We start from the raw sequence: 18,402 nt of genomic DNA, 5'->3' as shown, positions 1-18,402 counted from the left end.
TTTGATAGCTCCTTGTTGGCCAAGGAGACCCTGGTTTGTCAACCTGAAACGCATGTCCTGCCAAGAACCTTGGCCAATTCCAGTGCACCTGTCCATTCTACGTCAGGGTCCCATAGTACACCCAGACCCCCAATGGTTTTGCTTGACCGCCTGGCACTTGAGAGGAGGGCCCTGTTAGACCTCGGGTACTCCAACGAAGTGGCTAATACAATACTAGAAGCTCGAAGGCCATCTACTCGCCGCATATATAATGCGTCATGGAAGGCCTTTGTCCGATGGGCCCGGAGAAAGAAATTTGACCCAATACATCCAGGCATACCTAGAATATTGGAATTCCTCCAAGAAGGGGTCCGCCAAAACCTCAAGGCCTCTACCTTGAGGAGACAGGTCGCTGCCATCTCCACAGTTATACCATTCTCAGACGGCAGCCCTACTTCACAACACAGACATATCTCGGCCTTCTTGAAAGGGGTTTCTCAAACTCAGCCACCCATCATACACAGGTTCCCCACATGGAACCTCAACCTAGTCCTGAAGGCACTCACGGGTCCGCCATTCGAGCCCCTTAGAACTATACCGTTAAGATTTCTGCGCATGAAGGTGCTGTTCCTTACAGCAATAACATCTGCCAGGAGAGTCTCAGAACTTAGAGCCTTATCCATCAGGGAAGGTTTGTGTGTTTTTCATAAAGACAGGGTCGTACTCACCCCGGATCCCTCCTTCCAGCCAAAAATAGATACGCGTTTCCATAGATCTCAGGAAATTAACCTCCCTTCGTTCTGCCCCAAACCCAACGGTCCTAAGGAATCCTCTTGGCATACCTTAGACTTAAGAAGGGCTATCCGCATTTTCATTGACCGCACATCGGACTTTAGGAGGTCTGACTTTATGTTCGTAGGGATTTCCAACCCTAACAAGGGCCATAGGATGTCAGCCGCTGCTATCAGCTATACAATCAAAGCATGCATAGCAGAAGCCTACAGGCTGTCCGGCAAGCCCGTACCAAAGGGGATTACCGCACATTCCCTAAGAAGCACAGCCACTACTGCTGCCTTCGACAAACAGGCCCCACTAGAAGAGATATGCCGAGCTGCCACATGGTCCTCGGTATCTACATTTGTCAGGCACTATAAGATCCATACCTGGTCCTCGGCACAAGCGGCCTTTGGTCGTAGGGTACTGCAGAACGTTATCGATTAATCTACTGTCCCACCCTTCTGGGAGCTCTTCCAAGTCCCGCAGCTCAGGATGCCCTTGCCTCAGGGGAGAATATAGCCTTGGATACTCACCGTGAGGGCTTATTCTCCTCTGAGGCGAAGGGCATCCTGCCCCTCCCTTGTTATAAAGAATATCTGTTTTTTAAAAAACTTTCCTGTTTCTATAAACGAACCTAGAAGGACCCATAGGATAAAGTTTCCTTTTACTTTCCTCCTCGTTGGTTCAATCACAATATGACAGTTATTCCAAGTTCAGTTCGCAAGTTGGTAGTTATTACTGTTAACCAAGCTAGTATAGACGGTAACTGGCTTCCTCAGGCTGTTTTCCCGCCAGGGAGACAGGAAGTCAAAGTTTTTTCAGTCCTGCCTACCCGGATGGAGAGGAAAACAACCCGCAGCTCAGGATGCCCTTCGCCTCAGAGGAGAATAAGCCCTCACGGTGAGTATCCAAGGCTATATTTTAAAAAAAATCTTCCTTGAACTGACCTCCACCCCTAGTGGTGTAAAACCTCCAAAGAAAGAGAGCCCACCACCTCCCAAGGAAGCCTTTTCCACTGAGGAACTGCTCTGTCAGGAAGTTCTTCCTAATGTTTAGCCAAAAACTCTTTTGATTTAATTTCAACCTGTTGGTTCTGGTCTGACCTTCTGGGGCAACAGAAAACAGCTCTGCACCATCCTCTATATGACAGCCCTACAAGTACTTGAAGATGGTTATCATACCCCCTCTTAGTCGTCTCCTTTCCCAACTAAACATACTGAGCTCCTTCAACTTTTCCTCATGGGACTTGGTCTTCAGACCCCTCACCATCTTTGTTGCCCTCCTCTGGACACATTCCAGCTTGTCTACATCCTTCTTAAATTGTGGTGCCCAAAACTGAACGCAATACTCTAGGTGAGGTCTAACCAGAGCAGAGTAAAGCAATACCATCATTTTGCATGATCTGGACACTATACGTCTGTTGATACAGCCCATGATCGCATTTGCCTTTTTAGCTACCACATCACACTGCTGACTTGTGTTCAGCCCTTGTCTAACTTCAGTTACTTCCCCTACATTAAGATGAGCCTTTTCTAGGGCCCAATTTGATGCCCTTCCATCAGCTGTACTTTCGGGAAGGTTTCTCATTAACCAACAGAGACATGCAAATGTTCTTGTTCTATGGATGTGGTGATGTTAGTACATATATTGTTTCATTGAGAATACTATGATGATGCCAGAAATTGTTTAATTACTCCCCTGCTATCTGGGTTTGTACATTCTGAGACAGCTTTGGTAGAATATCTACCGGAAGATAGGATGACTCTTATTTCGCACTCGGTAGCAAAATTCTGCTCTTATGTCTGTTGGAAAAGGAAGGCATTAATGATGAATAAAGGATTTATGGGTAAATCTTCAGATTAATCAGCATGGATGAGGTGCTGTAAGTAAGATCTTTATAGTTTTATCATAGGATATATATTTTGTATTTTATGCTGGCCTTTGGTTGTAATAATAAAGATGATGCTGACTCTTGTTCAGTGTATGGTCTACTAAGACCCCTAGATCCTTGTGGAACATACTACTGCCAAGACAAGTCTCCCCCACCCTATAATTTTGTATTTGATTTTTCCTACCTAAATGCAGAACTTTATCTTTGTTGAAATTCATTTTATTAGTTTTAGCCCAGTTTTCCAGCATGCCAAGTTCACCCTGTATCCTGGCTCTGTCTTCTAACGTATTTGCAACCCCTCCCAATTTAGTATCATCTGCAAATTTAATAATCATCCCTCTATTCCTTCATCCAAATAATTTATAAAGATGTTGAACAACACAGGTCCCAGTACAGATCCTTGAGGCACTCTACTAGTCACTCCTCTCCAAGAGGACGAGGAACCATTAACAAGCACTCTTTTGGTGTGATCTGTCAACCAGTTACAGATCTGCCTAACAGTAATAGGATCTAAACCATATTTTACCAACTTGTCTATAAGAATATTGTGTGAAACCGTATCAAAAGCCTTACTGAAATCAAGATAAGCTATGTCCACAGCATTCCCCTGATCCAGCAAGGTAGTAATTTTATTTAAAAAAGAGAGTTAAGATTAGTCATGACTTGTTCTTGAGAAGCCCGTGCTGGCTCTTAGTAGTCACAACCATCCTTTCTAGATGCTCCCCCCTTCCAAGTAGCATCAACAGTATGTCAGAAGAAGCAAAAAGCATCATTGCTTACAATTGCTTTGTTATAGGAACAAAGTAATTCTTAACTCCAGAGCCCCATAGCGAGAGAATAAAGGTGCAGATAAAGGCATGACATCACGTTTTCCGTGTTAAGATTGCAGGCCGAGTATGCGAACGATCCTCTTATGTGGGATTATATGGCGCGGCAGGAGCTGGAGATAGACTCCGTGCCGCCGAAAGAACCGACGTCTAAACAGTCAAAGGTGCTGGAGGTGGCCCACAAAGAAGAACAGTGCTGTAGAGTGTTCGAGGAGGCAGTGACATCTCTTCCCACAGGTGAGAAATTGTACAGCGATTTATTAAGCATTGATTCATGCTGTTCTTTTAGAAAGTCATCAAGTTGCTGGAGCTCTTTATGAGAAATCTGTTACCTGCAGATTTCTATCTCTGGAGTTTTGGTGCCATTGAGGGGCATTATTAGGCTAATTTAAATTGTATTTTAAATCGTATTTTAAACTATTTAATGGGTTATTGTTTTATTGTGTTTTAGACTGTGTAAGCTGCTCTGAGCCTGACCTTTGGGTTGGGGAGAGCGGGGTAGAAATGTAATAAAATAAATAAATGAAGCAGTGGGCTTGATTAAAGGGCAGCATTTTCTACTGCATTGGTTTTGACTCCCCCTCCCATCTTGTATTTGTTATCAAACGTCCATATGGTAATAGGTAGCAGTTCTCTCTCTTGCAAAAACAATACTGGGAATGATGTCATCCATTTCAGCCAGTGGTCTCAAAGGGGTCCAAGGTCTGGTTCTTGCAAACAGCAGGTGAAGCAGCAAGCCTGTGTTTCAACAGGACCTCTATAGACTGCAGGGGAGGGCTCACATAATTGAATGTTCCTCCATAAAAAAACAATTCCCTGCATATGAAAAGCTAGGGTTCAAGGGGAAAGGTTTTAGCAGACCCATTATCCAAGCATATATGTGTTGGTTTGGGGTGGGGGAATGACGAAGCAGTCTATCATACCTTCTTCTATCAGTCATTTGTTCCCAAGTGGTACAGTCATAAGAACATAAGAAAGGCCCTACTGGATGAGACCAAGGCCCATCAAGTCCAGCAGTCTGTTCACACAGTGGCCAACTAGGTGCCTCTAGGAAGCCCACAAACAAGACGACTGCAGCAGTATTATCCTGTGTTCCAAAGCACCTAATACAATAGGCATGCTCCTCTGATCCTGGAGAGAATAGATATGCATCATGACTAGTAGCCATTTTTATTAATAGCCATGAATAGCCCTGTCCTCCATGAACATCTCCACTCCCCTCTTAAAGACTTCCAAGTTGGCAGCCATCACCACATACTGGGGCAGGGAGTTCCACAATTTAACTATGCGTTGTGTGAAGAAATACTTCCTTTTATCTGTTTTGAATCTCACCCTCCAGCTTCAACAGATGACCTCGCGTTCTAGTATTATGGGAGAGGGAGAAAAACGTCTCCCTGTCCACTCTCTCCAAACCATGCATAATTTTATAGACCTTTATCATATCACCCCTTAGCCGCCTTCTTTCCAAGCTAAACAGCCCTAAGCTTCTTTCCAAGCTAAACAGCCCTAAGTGTCTTAACCGCTCCCCATAGGACAGTTGCTCTAGTCCCCTAATCATTTTGGTTGCTCTTTTCTGCACCTTCTCAAGCTCTGTAATATCCTTTTTTAGGTGCTCTTTCATAACCTCATGGTTGAGTTACTGTAATGGGGTCTACATTGGGCAGCTCTTGAAGACAGCCCAGAATCTGCAAGTGGTTCAAAAAACAGCAGCCCAATATAGAGTACAGCAGGCCTGTTTGTATTCCTCACAGTTCACTCTCAAAAGTTCTCTTTCAATAATCCTTGCACACTTTGTGGGCCATGTGAAGATAAAAGAAAAGAGTAAGAGGCTCAGTGTTGCTGGGTTGGAGGGCCATGCTGGTAGTACTACACCTTCTTTGGAAGAAAAAGAGCTTGTTGTGAATCAATCTTAAGAGAACCTATTCAATTGAATTAGTCTACATCAGACAAACAGGTCAGCCCCTACACAAAAGAATAAATGGAAATAAATTAAAAACCACAACATTCAAAAACAAGCGGCAGAACATTTTAATCTTCCAGATCATTCCATTGCTGACCTACAGTGAGGGGAAAAAGTATTTGATCCCCTGCTGAATTTGCCCGTTTGCCCTCTGACGAAGAAATGACTAGTCCATAATTTTAATGGTAGGTCTATTGTAGCTGTGAGAGACAGAATAACAACAGGAAAAACCCCAGAAACCCAGAAGACAAAAGTCAGAGATTGGTGTGCATTATAATGAGTGAAATAAGTATTTGATCCCTTTGCAAAAGATGACTTAGTACTTGGTGGCAAAACCCTTGTTGGCAATTACAGAGGTCAGACGTTTCTTGTAGGTGGCCACCAGGTTTGCACACATCTCAGGAGGTATTTTGTCCCACTCCTCTTTGCAGATCCTCACCAGGTCAGTAAGATTTCGAGGCTGATGTGTAGCTACTCGAACCTTCAGCTCCCTCCACATATTTTCGATGGGATTAAGGTCTGGAGACTGGCTAGGCCACTCCAGGACCTTAATGTGCTTCTTCTTGAGCCACTCCTTTGTTGCCTTGGCCATGTGTTTTGGGTCATTGTCATGCTGGAATACCCATCCTCGACCCATTTTCAATGCCCTGGCTGAGGGAAGGAGGTGCTCACCCAAGATTTGACGATACATGGTCCCGTCCATCGTCCCTTCGATGCGGTGAAGGTGTCCTGTCCCCTTAGCAGAAAAACACCCCCAAAGCATAATATGTCCCCCTCCATGTTTGATGGTGGGGATGGTGTTCTTGGGGTCGTAGGCAGCATTCCTCCTCCTCCAAACACGGCGAGTTGAGTTGATGCTAAAGAGCTCGATTTTGGTTTCATCTGACCACAACACTTTCACCCAGTTCTCTGGGTCATTCAGATGTGCATTGGCAAACTGCAGACGGGCCTGTACATGTGCTGTCTTGAGCAAGGGGACCTTGCGGGCTCTGCAAGATCTCAGTCCTTCACGGCGTAGTGTGTTACCAGCTGTTTTCATGGTGACTATGGTCCCAGCTGCCCTGAGATCATTGACAAGTTCCCCCCCGTGTAGTTCTGGGCTGCTTCATCACCGTTCTCGTGATAATTGCAACTCCACGAGATGAGATCTTGCATGGAGCCCCAGACCGAGGGAGGTTGACTGTTAGGGTTAGGGTTGTCACCTTCTCACCAAGCTGCTTGGCAATAGTCTTGTAGCCCAGTCCAGCCTTGTGCAGGTCTACAATCTTGTCCCTGACATCCTTGGACAGCTCTTTGGTATTGATCATGGTGGCTAGTTTGGAATCTGATGGATTGATTGCTTCTGTCGACAGCAGAACCCTAACCCTAACCCGGCTGGTTGATAGGGGATCAAATACTTATTTCACTCATTATAATGCACACCAATCTCTGACTTTTGTCTTCTGGGTTTCTGGGGTTTTTCCTGTTATTCTATCTCTCACAGCTACAATAAACCTACCATTAAAATTATGGACTGGTCATTTCTTCGTCAGAGGGCAAACGGGCAAATTTAGCAGGGGATCAAATACTTTTTCCCCTCACTGTAAGAGTGGTAGTCTTCAAACAGAAGCCTCAAGAGGAAATTACAATGTGAGATATCTGAACTTGAGTTCATTCACAAGTTTAGAGCAATGGAAACCCTTCCTCCCCCACTGAATAGGGACATAGGATTCTTCTCTCTACAAATGCTAATTTTTCTGCCCCCAGGCATTTCCCCTCTGCTCTAATCAAGCTGATCACTGTGTGTATTGTACCTTTGCATCCCCAGTTCCTTCTTTACAATACCCCTCCCACCTTCAGACTGGGATACGAGGTCTCAGATTGCCATTCCGACTTGTATCTGATGAAGGGAGCTTTGACTCTCAAAAACTTATACCCTGAAAATCGTGTTGGTCTCTAAAGTGCTACTGGACTTTAATGTAACTGTTCTACTGCAGACCAACACAGCTACCCTCTGAAATTATCTTCAAGAGAAACGATATCTCTCTTTTTTAAAAAAATGTTGATTTGATATAGTTGGGATCTTCTTCTGTTGTCCTTGAAAAGGCAGGTGGTTGCTGTGTTCATTTTTACTCTTTCTGAAGATAACTGTCATTTTTATGTCTTTAACCCTCCCAGAGGACATGTGGAAATGTTACATCACTTTTTGCTTGGAGAGATTTAACCGGAAAACCAATTGTGAAGAGTTAAGGCAGAAGGTAAATTTCTTTCTTTCAGAATAATAAACATGTTCTTCAGTTACTGGTTTCTGTAACTACTTTTGGAGAAACTTTGTTGGAAACCCCTCAGTTTGAGGCAAAATTGCAGCTTGCAAGTCTGAAAGCAGTTGCTACTTTCATTGCTAGGGTATTACAGCTAAGCTTCTGCCCATTTCTACTGGTCGTCCCCATCACAAACAGAAAGGCATCCTTTGTAACGCAAAACTCCTGATACTTGTGATTCTTTCAGGCATATTATTTTGATGCAGGATTCCCTATTCCTGTTAATAACTGTAATCTTATTAGTGCACACCTTTAGTCTGCCCTCTCATCATTCTAGTTATTTGATTTTTTTTAAAGGTTATTTTGGAAGATCCGATTGGCTCCTAATGTTCCTAGCTGGACTTGTAAAATGGCTTTCTGTGGAAGTCCCTAGAACCTTTTGCCAGATATGGCTTCCAACCTTTTACGGGTTGGCGCTAAACTCCTGAAATCTAGAACATGCTTGGGGCCTTATGGGAACTGGATGGATGCATTGAACTTTACAGTGCCAGTGAAACTGCAATTCAAAGCACACTTGTAGATACAGTACCTTTTTAAGGCATGTTGGTTGTTGGGTGATTTACAGGAGTTTTTTCTCTGCCACTGAGAGATGATGCATCTTTTTCTGGTTCCCAAAGGTTCCATTTTATTTTCATGGAATCTAATTTGCACAGACATAAAACTGATTCAGTTTCTTATCCCTGTTTTCTTGTTGTAGAGACTGAAAAGGATATTAAGTGTCTTCAGTCAAGCTCACGAGTCACAGTTGCTGCCAGCTTCATTGTACAAACAGTGGGTAAGGATGCTTGCCGTTCTGAGGAGGCCGGCTCACACTTTGCTTCTTCAAAATCTACCACCTCACACAAAACAGGAAGGCTAGAGGTGGATCTCAGGAGCACACTTCCCAATGCTGACATTTTGCTTTCAAATTTCCCCTCTTCAGCTTCAGCTCTTACTGGAGCTTGACCTCCAAGAGAAGGCCGAAGAGGTGGCAGCGGCAGCCAGCGAGCGGTTCAGCCAGTCGGTAGAGATGTGGGAAATGAGACTGCAGCTGCTGGCTAAGTGGAATAGTGATGGTCTGGCTTCTTGTTTCCAGGAAGCTTTTCGGGCAGTTAAAGATAAGGTGAGCGATGGGCCTCTTTTAACTGCTGCATTTGAAGGGATGTTGGTCGGTGGCCTCGGTTGGCATGTGTTGATTGAAAGCTTGAGGGCAGCTTTTTAAATTTGCCATTTGCCTGTTGAGAGTAGCAGTTGATTACGGGGACGCACCTCAGAGCCGCTGCCGTTGTGCACCTGGCACTCTCTGCTATTAATCCTTAAGGGCCAAAAGATTAATCCACACGGTTATGATAGCAGCACAGTTTCCTGCTTGAAGTGCCTCCAGATTCCTCCTGTTTCTGCCTTACAAGATTTGTATATTTCTCCTGTGGGACAAAGGCTTCCCTGAACTTCTTGATTCCCTTCAAGAGGAGGGAGGCTCATTAATTGTTCATTCAGTCCTATTCTTCAGCCCTGCTCTGAGCTTCCTGTTAGCTTGAAAAAATCTGCCACAGATTGGTCCTTACTTGCTTTGCATATGGTAATACTCCGGTACTGTTCATAGTGTGTATGTTGTGATTTATGTTAACAATCTGTAGCTTTCATCATGTGGGAAGGGAGAGCATGCCCTGGCCCCATCCCTCTTCCTCTACGAGAGCCAGCGTGGTGTAGTGGTTAAGAGCGGTGAACTCTAATCTGGAGAACCGGGTTTGATTCCCTACTCCTCCACATGAGCGGCAGACTCTAATCTGGTGAACCGAGTTGGTTTCCCCACTCCTACACATGAATCCAGCTGGGTGACCTTGGGCTAGTCACAGTTCTCTCTGAACTCTTTCAGCCCCACCTACCTCACAAGGTGTCTGTTGTGGGGAGAGGAAGGGAAGGAGATCATATGCCGGTTTGATTCTCCTTAAAAAGTAGAGAAAGTCAGCATATAAAAACTAATTCCCCCTCCTCCTCCTCCCTCTTCTTCCCCTGCCCCTCCTCCCTCCTTCTTTGCAAATGCTGAGTCATCTGTACTATGCAAATATGCTGAAGAAGGGGCTACCCTTGATTAATGACATTGCCTTCTGAACCTTGCTGATCATTCGGAAGGGAGTATGCTCATGGGCACTTCCTCCGCACATTCACACCATACAGACTGCTTGGCAATTGCGTGGGGTGCGGCCACCACTTGAGCCTACTCTCCCTCCTCATGCAGCCAGTTGACAGTTCATTTGCGCAGGGGTAGTATTTTCTTGGCCTTCTCTGTCACCATGCTTGGTTTTCCTCTCCCTAGGACAGCTTGCCAGTATGGATTTTATGGGTTGAATGGAGCGAGACGGCGAATGGCAAGGCTGAAACTGAAGCTCTTTATCAGGTATTGTACATCAACAGGAGCCTTGTAGCTCCATAAAGCTTATTCTAGCATAAGCTTCTGTGGACAGAAACCCAGTGCATTGAAGAAGGAGGCTGTAATCCACAAAAACTGATGATGGAATAAAATGTTGTTGGTCTTTATGATGCTACAAGACTCCTGTTTTTACTGCAACAGATTACATGGATACTCCTTTGGAAGTATTGGGCATATGTGTTTGTGTCGAGTCACTTCCAGCTCATGACTACTCTATGAATTAACGACCTCCAAAATGCCCTGTATTAACAGCCTCACTTAGAGGTTACAAAGTGAGGATATTGTGCAAGGAAGCCATTTATTAAAAATATGGAATTATTTTTTTTAAAAATCATGATGCTGAGTTTAACAATTCAGGGAATAGATGAAAGCAAGTAGGAATAATATCTACTGTTTTAACATGAATGTTAGCTGTACTAGGTACTCTAAACAACACGATCCTGAGCTAGCCGTTAGGGTTTGGAAAAGTCTGCGATGGTGCGATAGAGAGGACGTGTTGTCGGACCTATAGACAAATGGAACTGATAATAGAGTTGTTGGTTTTTTGCTGAAGCTGTTGAATTTGAGAAAAGGGGGTGGTTTAAGGAAGAGAAGGAAGAGTTTGGGGAAGACTTTTGGGTCGCAGCAGAAGGCATGTGCAAGGAAATAAAGGTGTCGTGGATAGCAAGGCACAACAATCCCCACCTCTCTCAAAGATAATCATACACAAGGTCTCCAGTTGGATATGTATTGATTCACAAGTACAATCCTCACAGTACAAAACTTATAGAAGACAAAAATGGAATGCATTGTAGCTGTCTTATAGAGTCAGGTTTTTATCCTGTGCAAATACAGTGAATACTCTGTATGCGACCTGATAATGCTAATCTACTGAGAACTCCATGAGAGGCTGGGCTGCCCACCCATTTCATTTATTAAATGATTATTATTATTATTAGTAGTATTTGGCTTACTATCCCGCTCTCCCTGGCCAAGGCCAGGCTCAGAGCAGCTGCTATGACTGTTTCATTTCCAAATAAGCACAGAAACGCTGTTTCTTGGGTACTGACAGATCATTTATAAATTAATACCCCTTGAATATTAACGAGAAATAATTATTGAACAAGGCATAATTGATGATGGTGTGTCCAAATTTGTAAGCTCTTTAAATAAGTCCCTAAGAGAAAAAGGCAAGATGGCTGATCTCCCATTGAGTTCTCAATGATTTTAGCAGCAGCATCGTATATACACACACTGTGTGACTTGTATTTACAGATGATACTGCTTCTGGTTCTGTAATTGATCTGTGATGTAATGTTTATCACTTAATTTTTTTATAAGTATTTTTGTAGTTGGAATTGATATTTGTAAAAGAATGCTTTTTAGAGTTGGGAGATTCATCTGTGTATGAATGCATTCATGCTGCTCTATTTTTAGCATAATTTGGGTCCCTTCCCATCTCTCCAGGAACCCGTGGCGCAGAGTGGTAAGCTGCAGTACTGCAGTCCAAGCTCTGCTCACGACCTGAGTTCGATCCCAACGGAAGTCGGTTTCAGGTAGCCGGCTCAAGGTTGACTCAGCCTTCCATCCTTCCAAGGTCGGTAAAATGAGTACCCAGCTTGCTGGGGGTAAAGGGAAGATGACTGGGGAAAGCACTGGCAAATCACCCCGTAAACAAAGTCTGCCTAGTAAGCTTTGGGATGTGACGTCACCCCATGGGTCAGAAATGACCCAGTGCTTGCACAGGGGACCTTTACCCATCTCTCCTCCATGGTAGTTTCCCTCGTGGGTGGTGACAGTAGCAGATGAGCTTTCACTGCACCGCTGTGTCTCCTGGATGGCTGCTTGCAAGTAGACTTGGGTTCCTTGAAGTCTTAGACGTAAATGTTCACCTTATTCCTGCTCATTCCTTATTTTGCATGTGCTCCTTATCTTCACTTCTGGAGCATCCCTTAGTGCATGCAGGCCAAACAAGAACGTTTCTACCCAGTGCAGGAGAGGAGTGAGCCTTGGGCTTGTGCGTGACTTGACCCAAGCCTGACTCCTCCTCTTTCCTCCATCCTGCTCTCTCCAGGTAGAAGATAGCATATGATGTGGCACAATGTTTTTGTAGAGGGGCAAGGCAGGACAACAGCACACAAGAGCCCAAGAGGTTTTTCTCTTCTCATTCCAGGTAGAAAACTATTCATCTACCTATCAGGTCGTGTTTTAGGAAAAGGTGATGGCAAAATGTCATTGGAGGAAATTTTAAAAGTTGTGTTCTCTGTGTATTAAATAAAATTTGTATTTTCGCTTGCTGCAGACTTAGCATACTTATGTGGTATAACCTGTGATTAATTTTTCAAGACAAAAGTTTACATTTAACTTGCAGAAATCCTTACTTGCCACACTCCCAGCCGACTCGATAACCATGAAAGAAAAGTACCTTGAATGGGCCTATAGGACAGGTGGCTATAAGAAAGCCAGAAAAGTCTTTACCAGGTTAGTGAACTTCCTTTTTGGAACAAACACCTGAATTATTAGCATACACGCACACAAAAGCCCCATTGTTCAGCTACATTCACATGCCTGCTTTCTGTTCTAGCTTGCATGAAAGCCGGCCATTTTCACTTGAGTTCTTCAAGAAGATGATTCAGATAGAAAAGGAGCAAGTAAGTGTTACACCTATTTCAGGGCTGGCTGATTTTAGGTTGTGTTTGAACATCTATAGAGGCACATTCAAATGTGAACCTTGCAGAGAGCTGGGTAGATGTAAGGGAACTCCACTAGGCATGGTGGAGATAGTAGAGATAGAAACTGGGGTGGGCACCTGCAAGGGAGGAAGCACAGAGGGGCTGGAGAGGCATGCGGGGCTTCAAGATGGAGGCAAGAAGGAAGGAAGATGGAGGCAGGAAAAGGTATGTGGCTGGGGGCTGGAAACGCCTCATGACTGCCAAGAACTAGCCAGTGTTTTCTCTCCATTCCCTTCATGTAGTTGATTCTGTGGACAGAAGTGAAATTGTATGAGTTTGAGCCTATCTATTAACAGACTTCATGCTCCGCCTTCTCCTTCTACTATCCAGCTTGCCGTTAAGCTCCTCATCTCCAGCATTACACCTGGTGGGCCCCTGTGCAAGTGAAAGGGACAGCAGCTAGAGACAGGGCCTTTTCAGTAGTGGTGCCACACCTGTGGAATGCCTACCATCCTAGTCAAAAAAGCGCAAGAGTCCAGTAGCACCTTAAAGACTAACAAAAATATTTTCTGGTAGGGTATGAGCTTTCTGAGGTATCTGAAGAAGTGAGCTGTGGCTCACGAATCTCATACCCTACCAGAAAATATTTTTGTTAGTCTTTAAGGTGCTACTGGACTCTTGCCCTTTTTGACTACTGCAAACAGATTAACAAGGCTACCCACTGTGAATTACCATTCTAGAATCATAGAGTTGGAAGGGACCACCAGGGTCATCTAGTCCAATTCCCTGCACAATGCAGGAAATTCACAACTGTCTCCCCCCCACACACCCAGTGACCCCTACTCCAGCCCAGAAGATGGCCAAGATGCCCTCCCTCTCACAATTTGCCTAAGGTCATAGAATCAGCATTGCTGACAGATGGCCATCTAGTCTCTGCTTAAAAACCTCCAGGGAAGGAGAGCTCACCACCTCCCGAGGAAGTCTGTTCCACTGAGGAACCCCTCTAACTGTTAGAAAAATCTTCCTAATATCTAGAATAGAATCATCTTGACACTCACCTAGCTGCCTACCTTACTGTTTTTTAGCCACCAAGCCAAAAACACTTTTCCCCATTTGGGCTGTATCCAAACATTGTTAGATTTTGCACTAACCTTGCACTATAGCAGTCGTTTGCAACTGGATTGTCCTGTGTGGACGTGCCATTCCAGTTGTAGTGCATTGATAGCACAATACCCAGACGATGTGCAGACGTAACCCCAGGCCTTCAACTGAGTTTTATCCCCTTGTGTTGTTTTCTTCCTGCTTTAATTCTACTTGGTTTTATGCCTGCCTTTATGCTGCTGTTTTAAAATTGGTTTTTATTACTGCTATTTTAGTTTTATTCAACCGTTTAAGTGTTAGATGGTTTTTTTAATTGTTTTGTTTTTATGTTAGTTGCCTCCAGCAGATGCTGAAGAGTGCAAGATACAAATCTTTTAAATATAGGTTAGCATTAGATAAACAATAGTTATTAAGGCCAGTGAGGGGGGAAGAGGATCATGGTTTTTTAAGATGTTGCTCATATATGCTGCTGCAGGCATTATCCTGGAGTCATTCACTGTTTTCTCATTGTAAGAATATCACTTAAAGTTCCACATGCTACATGTTATTTTTATCAACCAATCAAGTTTTATTTCAATACAATATCAGCTCTGAATAAAAATCAAAGTTAGGTTAAAATAATAAAATAAAATAATAAAAGTTGATGATTCTGGGAAGGATGATTTGAAGAAGAGGAGGAAAGATCTTCTATGGGGAAAGGTTTTCAATTAACCGTTTATGAATCCCACTAGACCGGAGGCAGAATTTGGCTACTTGAGTGGTTATCTCCCGAGAAGAGTCTGCTAAGAGAAGGGAAACTTTAGCTTCTTCCGATCTCCCAGGAAAGGATGACAATATGGGGAGAATGTACTGCGATCTTATGTCATTGTAGAAGGGATATTGCAGCAGAACATGTTCTGTTGTTTCCACTTTCTCTGTTTTGCATGAGCATAGTCATTGGTGAAAGGGAGTACGGAGATACCTGTTATTTTTATAAGTACTTGGATTAAAAATAATAAAATCTGGCATCTAATTGGGGACACTGCTTTCTTTGCTCAAAATTACTTGCACCATAGGTACTTCACTGGCAAGTGTACTTAACTAGCCCAGAGCATTTGGTAGCTGCATCCTAATTTTTGTCTTGCCCTTTTTTCCTTTCTGAAGGAATCTTATAAAATGTCCAATATACGAGACTATTACGAACGTGCCTTGCGAGAGTTTGGTGCCATGGAACCTGGTAAGAAGGCTTTTTCTAAATGGGTTTAGTTGGTGGCCTCCCTTTTTCCTTTCTTTCTCTGAATCATGGAAAGAAATGCTAACTAAGACACTTTAGACATTTTATCATGAGGTTCTTTGTTTTAAAAACGAGCAGATACATGCTTAAAAATACATCATTGTATATGGAACAGAGGTTAGCCAGGGAGATTGGTAGGCAGTCCATCAAGCAAACCGCCTGATGAAATTGTCTTGTGTAATTATCCAGCTTCCCTGCTAATGTGGGGTTGGCTGTCAAGCTGTGGCAGCCATCTTTATCCAAATAAATAATCCAGTGTGCAAAAGTGGAGTTATGAGGTATTTCTCCATTAGTGGTATGCAGGTGGCCATGGGTTTGTGAATTTAGCCCAAAGGCTGCACATTACTGACCATTGCTTCCCTTCCGCTGGTGCTACTTCAACATACAATATTACAGTACAGTACAATATTAAGATGAGTACACTGTAAATTACTTTGTGCTCTCAACCTTTTAGCCTTAACCCCTCATAAATAAGTGATGGTTGCTGACAGGGTTTTGGTCAGCTGAGGATCTCACAGTGAGAGATCCTAACGGAGGGGTGTGTGGTAGTTAACAGCAACAAATCCTCCTTTCTTCCAATTCTTTTTCAGCCAAAATAATTGAGATGTCATGTTGGCTTCAGGGAAGGGGTGGGGGGAGGAGAGCAACCTATTTCATCTTTCTGATGGAAAGCTGTCCTTGTTCCAGTCAAGACAGTCATGGAATTAGGAGAACTGATTATATCAGTATGCAGTTTGTGTCTTTTGCTTTCTTGAAACGCGGAAGGACCTGTACAGGAGGACTAGGATGGATTTTCCTACTAAGGAATAAGAAAAAAATGTTGACATTATTTTGAAGAGGACAGTTTCCCCACTATAAACTTAATAGGGAGAAAGCCATTTGACAGGGAGTCAATAATACAGAAGGTATCTTTTTAGGTAACGATTTTGTTGGGGAATCGTACAGGAATTGGGGAAACTGAGTGATTATCCAGCTGTGATAGCTGCTGTATCCAGGTTTCCCTTTTCTTCTACACAGTGCCTTATTTTCCATAAGGGAGGCCACGGTTCTTTGGCCGTGATGGATTGCCCTTTGCATTCACTGAAATTCTGCAACAGTATTTTAGTTGCAGACTGTATGGGCCTGATATACAGTGCACATGTAGATTAAAAGCATAAAACTCCTAGTAAAGGCAAAAACATATGCATTCAGTATATACAAATATAAACAACTGCAATGTACTATCTTTCTTTGACCAGTATGAGATCCAAAAAGGACCAGATGCGTTTCGGCCTGGGTAGGCCTTCCTCAGTGGTCAGTATAAAATTATAACTTACCACATCCTAATATTATAATCATAACATAATGGGCAGTACGAAATATCTAAAAGCCCTTCTAGTACAGTGAAGCTCCCTGTGAATTTCTTTATTTCTTATACGTTAAAACCTGGCTTCACTGTCTCACCTTCTGTTGTATGCCGAGTTCTTAAGGATGTGGATATTTCAAGCAGTGTATTAGGTCAAATGGCATGATTATGATTATAATATTAGGATGCGTGATAAGTTATAATTTTATACTGACCACTGAGGAAGGCCTATCCAGGCCAAAACGCGTCTGGTCCTTTTTGGATCTCATATTGGTCAAAGAAAGATTGTACATCACAGTTGTTTATGTTTGTATAGACTGAATGTGTAAGTTTTTGCCTTTACTAGGAGTTTTATGCTTTTAATCTACATGTGCACCTTATTAAAATTTATATATTTGTAATTTTAACATTTTCCAGCTTTGGTTTGCAATCAGTATTTTGGTTGAGTTCCATCAGGATTCCCCCCCCCCACTTTTGTTGTTTTTTCCTGGTATACAGTACCATACTCTGCTAGGATTTTTGCATGCAAGGGCACCTTCTTTAGCATTTCCATAATCATAATATTACCATGCATTCTTTTCCATCTGAAGATCTGTGGTTGGCGTACATCAGAGAAGAGCTGAGTTCCCAGGGCAAACCTGAGAACTGTGGCAGTATTTACTGGAGAGCTATGAAAATGTTACAAGGAGAACAAGTGGAAAATTTTATTTCGAAGTACACATTGCTGCAGACTGGACATCTATGAAAAGTGTAGTTGCATCTGTTTCTTGGAAGACAAGCAGTGAAGAACTAAATTAACTGGAATTTTTCTCAAATTTCACCAAAAGCAAAAATATATGTATTTCTGACCTTGTAGATTTGTGTGTATTGCTGACTTTTCATTGGATTCTACGTAACAGTTTTACAGGATATCCAGTGGTTTGAATGCGCCTTAAGACCTTTGGTCAAAGGAGCTAGTAAATAAATGGAAATGGTTTGAATGCGCCAACCTTATGATATTGGCAGGGTGCCATGTGAAGGGAAATTATTTCAGTTTGGCATAGAAGGGTACAATGTTCAGCCCGTACATCAACGGACACAGGGAAGTTGATACACTTGACTGCACCAACCATTTTGAGTGAGTGCTAGATGCCCTTACAACTATTTATTGTTTTAAAAATGTATATCTTGATTGTATCTGTTTATTTACACCATTTCTATTCTACCTTTCTCCTCATTGGGGCCCAGAGTGGCTTAGAGAGTTCTCCTTTGCTGCATTTTATCTTCACATCAATTCTGGAAGGAGTTTAGGCTGAGAGAGAGTGACAGGCTGAGGTTCACCCAGCAAGTGAATGCAATTTCAACCCAAGTCTCCCTCCTCCTAGTCCAACCCTCTACATCACACTGGCCCTAATAAAATAAAATTGTATTAACATAGTCTACAAATGAAAGTTTTCATTTCTTGCTCACCTGAAACCTTTTTACAGATATTCAGTTTGTAGCACAATCTAGTTAGTTTAGCTGGGGTTCAGATGCCTTTAGAAGAAATCATCAATATATGTAATTCTCAACCTGGCTCCATCTGTGGAAACTTAAAGCCGGAGATTGGAGCCATGAACAGACAAGACAGATCTTTCCATAAACCTGAAAAAACCAGTTTTGCAAAAAAAAATCTGAAATATTAAAAACAAAAACAAATCAGGGGCTTAACTGCCCCCCCCCAATAATAGAAGCAGGGCCTCTACCTTTAAGAAATGGATGCCCACTTTGAATGCAGTGGCCCCTTGGGGGGTTGCTAGGCGACCACAACAATATTGCCTGCCTTCAAACTTTGGTTTCTGTCAAAAGGGAGGGGCAAGGCCCTTTCCAAGGCTAATTTGGCCTCCCAGTCCACTGTTCTCCCCTCCCT

The 18,402-nt window shown here is 43.1% G+C and overlaps 1 protein-coding gene across 1 annotated transcript in view; it reads left to right on the top strand.

Annotated features, from left to right (window-relative positions):
• UTP6 (UTP6 small subunit processome component) overlaps positions 1-17,314 on the top strand; it is a 47,668-nt gene extending 30,354 nt beyond the window's left edge. The window contains exons 11-19 of the mRNA XM_056852252.1: positions 3,530-3,711; positions 7,592-7,671; positions 8,432-8,509; positions 8,657-8,836; positions 10,031-10,111; positions 12,495-12,604; positions 12,708-12,774; positions 15,040-15,112; positions 17,105-17,314. Of these exons, the coding sequence (XP_056708230.1) occupies positions 3,530-3,711; positions 7,592-7,671; positions 8,432-8,509; positions 8,657-8,836; positions 10,031-10,111; positions 12,495-12,604; positions 12,708-12,774; positions 15,040-15,112; positions 17,105-17,259 (1,006 nt within the window). The 3' untranslated portion in view covers positions 17,260-17,314. The remainder of the gene's footprint in view (positions 1-3,529; positions 3,712-7,591; positions 7,672-8,431; positions 8,510-8,656; positions 8,837-10,030; positions 10,112-12,494; positions 12,605-12,707; positions 12,775-15,039; positions 15,113-17,104) is intronic.
• Positions 17,315-18,402: the final 1,088 nt, after the last annotated feature.

The sequence above is a fragment of the Euleptes europaea genome, chromosome 1, assembly GCF_029931775.1.
Source record: "Euleptes europaea isolate rEulEur1 chromosome 1, rEulEur1.hap1, whole genome shotgun sequence".
NCBI classification, from domain to species: domain Eukaryota; kingdom Metazoa; phylum Chordata; class Lepidosauria; order Squamata; family Sphaerodactylidae; genus Euleptes; species Euleptes europaea.
This window is presented reverse-complemented; position numbering and strand designations above follow the sequence as displayed.